This window comes from Trypanosoma equiperdum (genome assembly GCF_001457755.1).
Source record: "Trypanosoma equiperdum strain OVI genome assembly, contig: ctg_964, whole genome shotgun sequence".
NCBI lineage: Eukaryota > Euglenozoa > Kinetoplastea > Trypanosomatida > Trypanosomatidae > Trypanosoma > Trypanosoma equiperdum.
In genome coordinates this window covers 18,138-23,085 of record NW_027124936.1, presented here as the reverse complement: position 1 = coordinate 23,085, position 4,948 = coordinate 18,138, and the positions used below count along the sequence as shown (strand labels likewise).

At 47.4% G+C, this 4,948-nt stretch overlaps 3 protein-coding genes across 3 annotated transcripts; all 3 read right to left on the bottom strand.

The window, feature by feature from the left end:
• Nucleotides 1-313: 313 nt before the first annotated feature.
• Nucleotides 314-1,300, bottom strand: TEOVI_000605600 (Alpha/beta hydrolase family, putative; the record flags this gene model as incomplete). Its single annotated transcript, XM_067227400.1, has 1 exon — nt 314-1,300. The coding sequence occupies one exon, from the start codon at nt 1,298-1,300 to the stop codon at nt 314-316; it is 987 nt and encodes a 328-aa protein (XP_067083501.1).
• Nucleotides 1,301-1,750: 450 nt separating this feature from the next.
• TEOVI_000605500 (uncharacterized protein) lies at nt 1,751-2,395 on the bottom strand (the record flags this gene model as incomplete). Its single annotated transcript, XM_067227399.1, has 1 exon — nt 1,751-2,395. One exon carries the CDS (start codon nt 2,393-2,395, stop codon nt 1,751-1,753), a length of 645 nt encoding a protein of 214 aa, XP_067083500.1.
• A 723-nt stretch (nt 2,396-3,118) lies between these two features.
• On the bottom strand, nt 3,119-4,273 carry TEOVI_000605400 (ethanolamine-phosphate cytidylyltransferase; the record flags this gene model as incomplete). The annotated part of the gene is made up of 1 exon (XM_067227398.1): nt 3,119-4,273. One exon carries the CDS (start codon nt 4,271-4,273, stop codon nt 3,119-3,121), a length of 1,155 nt encoding a protein of 384 aa, XP_067083499.1.
• Between the last annotated feature and the right edge of the window lie 675 nt (nt 4,274-4,948).

Below are 4,948 nucleotides of genomic sequence, written 5' to 3'. Positions count from 1 at the left end.
CCCCCCCCCTCCCCTCCCTTCAGGTAAACGGCATCAATGAAAACGAACGAGAGAGCAGCAGCACCAAGGCTCCACATTTGCAGCACGCGCACAGATATACACACAAAGCCAGGGGAAATTCAACCCTCCGCATGTGATACCTGAAATAGAAAGGTGAAGGAAGCCCCTTAAAGATGAAGGGGAAATCTTCCTATTTTCCTTTGATCTTCATATACTACGGTTTCCCCCAAACAACCATTGCCAGATCAGGAAAGAAAGATGACGATTTAACGTAACGCCGGTAGCAGCGCTTTGGTCATTGCAATACTACGACTCATTTGACAGGTTTACGAATGCTGCATTTCAATTTCTCTGTCAGGGTCTCTATCCGCCGAATAAAGCGTTGCAACACCGCAGCCACAGCCGATGGTTGGTCATCCATAACGTAGTGACCACAACTGTTGCCCAGCACCTCAAGTTGAAATTTCCCTTGCATCTGTGCAATAGTAAGAGCCGTATCAAGCCTCTCTGTGCTCGCTAAGCAAAGAATCTTAGGGCAGGGAAGTGTCACGAAACATTCGTCCAGTCCGTCAAACCACTGAGGCCATACGGGTGCCATTGCCTCCAGGTTCGATTTCCACACAAAATGATCCCCCTCCTTCCGAAGCAAATGCGGCACCGTCACCGCAGCAGATGCAGCGCTATTCATTCCACCATGCCGAAGAAACCATTGAGTAGCCTCCGCTACTTCATGGAACTGTCGTGGTCGGTTCTCCAGAAACTTATCCATGTGCTGAAGTGAAATGCGGGCGGTACCCTCCACAACGTCAAGCAGCACAACGCCGGCGGCCAGCTGCAACAAATCCGCCTCACCACGCAACCCATGAACCAGCACAGAACCACCGAGGGAGTGGCCGACGAAATAGAAGTGCGGTGTGGCGGAAAAAAGTGACTCCTTCACTGTTCTTAACAACGCCCTGAAGTCGTCCACGAGAACTTGCAGCGTTAGGGACCCCTCACCACCGCGTCGCGTGGAGTCTCCGTGGCATCGCATGTCAAATGTGACAACGCGTACGGCATAAGGTGACTCCTCATGAGCAGACGACTTGGCATGTTGTGTCATATGAGTTGCCAATACGTGGAAATTGGAGGAGCTCATTCCAGCGCCATGTAAACAAAATAGTGTCGGAGGCGGTTTCTCCCCTCGCCGCACCAAGTCACCATCACATCCACCAAAAAGAATGAGACGAAATACATCACCAGAAGGAAGTGTGATGTTGTGTTCCTCATGTGGGGCTACGACAATGGGACCAAGCGGCATGTCTCACAAAAGAAAAAGAATGAAAGAACTAAACGATGCAAAGAAAAAAAATTACACAAGGAAGAAAGGGTGCAAGAGGCCGTAATCAAGATTGTTTGTTTACTCGCCCAAGCTTGTCTTTCCTTGGTTAGGTGCCTATAATTGTGCGCTCCTTTATATGGTTTGAAATTTTCTGCTCTACGGAAAGATGCTTTGTGACCTACAACGGTAGCAAAGTTAAAGTGCAATAAAGGAAAGAGGCAGTATATGCATTTACCCACAACCCGGGGGGTAAAAGAAGGGCATTGGCTCATCCATCATAGCGGTAACAAGAATTACCAACGATATTCACACATACACAAATAATTGGGTATCAACTCAAAGGCCCAACGACCCGCATCCCGGCCGAGCCACCCGCGAACACGCATCCATCAACAAACGACCAGCTGGCATTGAGAATAACAATATAAACTATTCAAGAGTCGCCAGAAGCGTCGAACCACGCCGTTTACCATTGCCTCGTAGTATGTTTTCCAACGCCCGAACGTTTCTCAGCCTAACATGAAGTAACCGCGCCTTCTCCGAGTTGACCTTCAAGAACTGCTGCTGCTCCAGAAACCGGAGAGCGTTGATTTCTTCCATTTGTTGAAGTGTTTTCCTCAGCAGCTTTTGTGTGTCTTGCAGCGCGTGAAGGGCGGTGGTGTACCTTTGAGACCGAACACCTCCGTGGGAGCCACGACGGAGCGACCACAATGTTAGCTCTAGCGCCAACGTCTCCCCAAGTTTCCCCTCAAAGCGGCGGATTTCGTCAACAGATGGACCTTCAGATTCCCGCGACCGCTTCCGACAGAACTCGTCATCGTCATCTGCATCCACTGATGATGTTGCTAAGACCGGTTTTACGGACCGCATCGCCGCACTTGTATCCATATATTTTCGGGCGTCAGCAAGTTGCTGAGAGCGCAGAACTTGAAGTTTTTGTGCATAACTACACTCCGCAGCACCTTCTCCATTCCTCAGCATTCTTTCCGACTCCCGCCACACCAGTACCCGCGCATCCATAACCTTGCTAATCGGTGGCTTGCGGTCCACGTAAGGAAGCACCATGGGCTGCATTGGAGATCCTCTCACTAAATACAGGAAGCAGAACAGAACAACTAGTTAGAAGTAATAATAATAATAATAATAACAATGACAATAAAAGTGCCACTAACAACAGAATAGGAGGCACGGCGGGAAGAGGTATTAAAAAGGATAGCATGTTAAAACACAGTACAAAAGAAAAGTAAACAACCAACAAAGTGGTTTTTTTTCTTTTGAAAACAAACAGGTGAAAAAAAAAAGGTGAAACGCCCGGGAAAATATTTCCGCGGGCCCTACCACGGAGAACCGACAAGATCGCAGGCGGATAAGACATTTTTAACGAGTGGCAAGGAAAATGGTGAAACGAAACGTTAGTACAACGCATCCTCAACTTTTCAACCCGCCATAACAAGGTATAGGACAAACGCAACTTTTTGTCACACCCATTTTTCCATCCATCCCTTTTAGTTTCTTCCGTTGTGCGACTGTGCATGATCACAAACAAAAAGGGAGGGAAAGGCCGGGACGAGTAAGAATTTCCCCATCAAAAAAGAAGGAGAAGCTTTGCATGGATAAGTAGAGAATGAACAAATTCGTAAGATGCGAACAAAAAGCATTCTCCCCCCTTCCTACAGCACCTCCCTCCATCTGTTTTGGTTTGAGGAAGGGACTACTATTTTGCAAGACCGGCATTACCCTTTCTGTCCCGTAATGGCCCACAACCAAACCGCCAAATTCCTCACGAAGGATAAAAGTTCACACCTCTCTGACATTTCTGTACACATCTGGCTTTCGTAGCTCCGCTTCGGAGTCTTTCATGTGTTTCAAAAACTGACGTTCCAGAAGAACCACGTGATTCTTTACGACACGTTCAACAATCATATCTGTGGACAAATCACTTCCCGATTCCACAACCTTAAATAGATTGAGGCTCTTGGGAACCTCGTAAACATCAAATGCTCCCTTGCAGTTGCGTGTTTCTGAACTCGTACCGCATGCGACAATTTTGATATCGAGTATCTTGATCATTTCTTGAGTTACACCCCTCGGGGCACCAAATACAACATCATCCACGTACCTACACGAAAGTACGCCCAACGCCCGCTCGTTGAGACTCATGATTGGGAAATGCTCTCCCTTCGACTCACGAACCAGTTGGTCATCGTGGATACCAACAATAAGGTAATCACCCAGAGCGCGCGCTTTCTGGAGGAAGCGAATGTGCCCTGCATGGAAAAGATCAAAGGCGCCATCCACATACACAACTGTTGCACCAACGGGTGGCGCTAGTTTGTTACTGAACTGCGCTATCTTCCTCGAGGTTGTCAGATAGTGCGGACCCCGCTTTCTAGCGACCTCACTGTCAAGTAGTTTCTTATCTGCATCGCTCAGCAGCTCACTCGGCACGCAAAGCAGCATGCGGCCAACGAGATCTGTGGTGGAGATACACTCCGTCCGCCTCACAGCTTTAAACATCCCAGCGTCTATAATCGCTTGGTATGAGTTGCGACCATTAAGGTCCACCGAAATGTCATCACCGTGAACAACAAAATCCACTTCAAACCTCTTCATGTCCTCCACACGCGTGACGTATGGATATCCCTCGATGACAGCGTCTACCCACTTGCAGGCACGCAACGCCTCATATCGTTCTTCCTGCCGCATACTCGGAGGCCCCTTATGCCGAATAATCTCTTCATCAGTATGGCAACCAACAAATAGTTCATCACCCATCGACCGCGCCTGCCGCAGTGCATTGGCATGCCCGAAGTGCAGCATATCAAAGCAGCCGTCTACCCAAACGCGAATAGTCCCCGGCCGCTTCGGAGGCAAAGGAGAAGGCGCATAAAGCGGGTACGGATCATTTGGAGTATCCTCATTGAGCCATACCTTCGACACCGACCGTTTCATCAAAGGGGTAAAACCCACAGATACGGCTAGAAGCCTCCCGGTATAGCGTCGCACCTGTGAAAGGGGTGAGAAAACGCACTGAGATCTACCACAAAACCGCGCTGTTTTTGATATATCCCCTTTTTGCTTTGTTTTGTTCTTCACTGCTCCTTAGTTTACTTCACTATTTATTTATTTTTTTTTTACGTAGTGTGCGCAAGCAATAAAGGTAAAATTAAATATATTTAGATATTTTATACCTATTATATATTATTGCGCTAGTTTCACCAACACCTTTAGCTTATTCCCCGTTATTTTCTCCTTGATATTTCCCTTTTTCTTTCTTGTTTCTTTATTTCCTTCTTGATTTGAGTTTCGGTTTTTTTTTTCCTCCCTTTATTTCAGTCCAATACCCCGCTAAGAGGGGTGTTTCGAGAAAATAAACCCTCCTACCCGACTCACTTGAAGTTAAAGGGTACGGTCAAAGTGAACCGACAGTTTAATTTGGGGGGGGGGGAAAACTTTTTTCTGAAGGTTGATTTGACCCACGACAGTTAATTTCTTGTTATTTGTGTAGTTGTTGTCCTCCTAATCAAACGGCGACGTATACTACCAAAAACCAGTTACAATGGGACCTCCCCACTCGACGTTACTCCCTTCCTTTAGTGAAAACACTCTTTCTTTCAACCCCGTGTG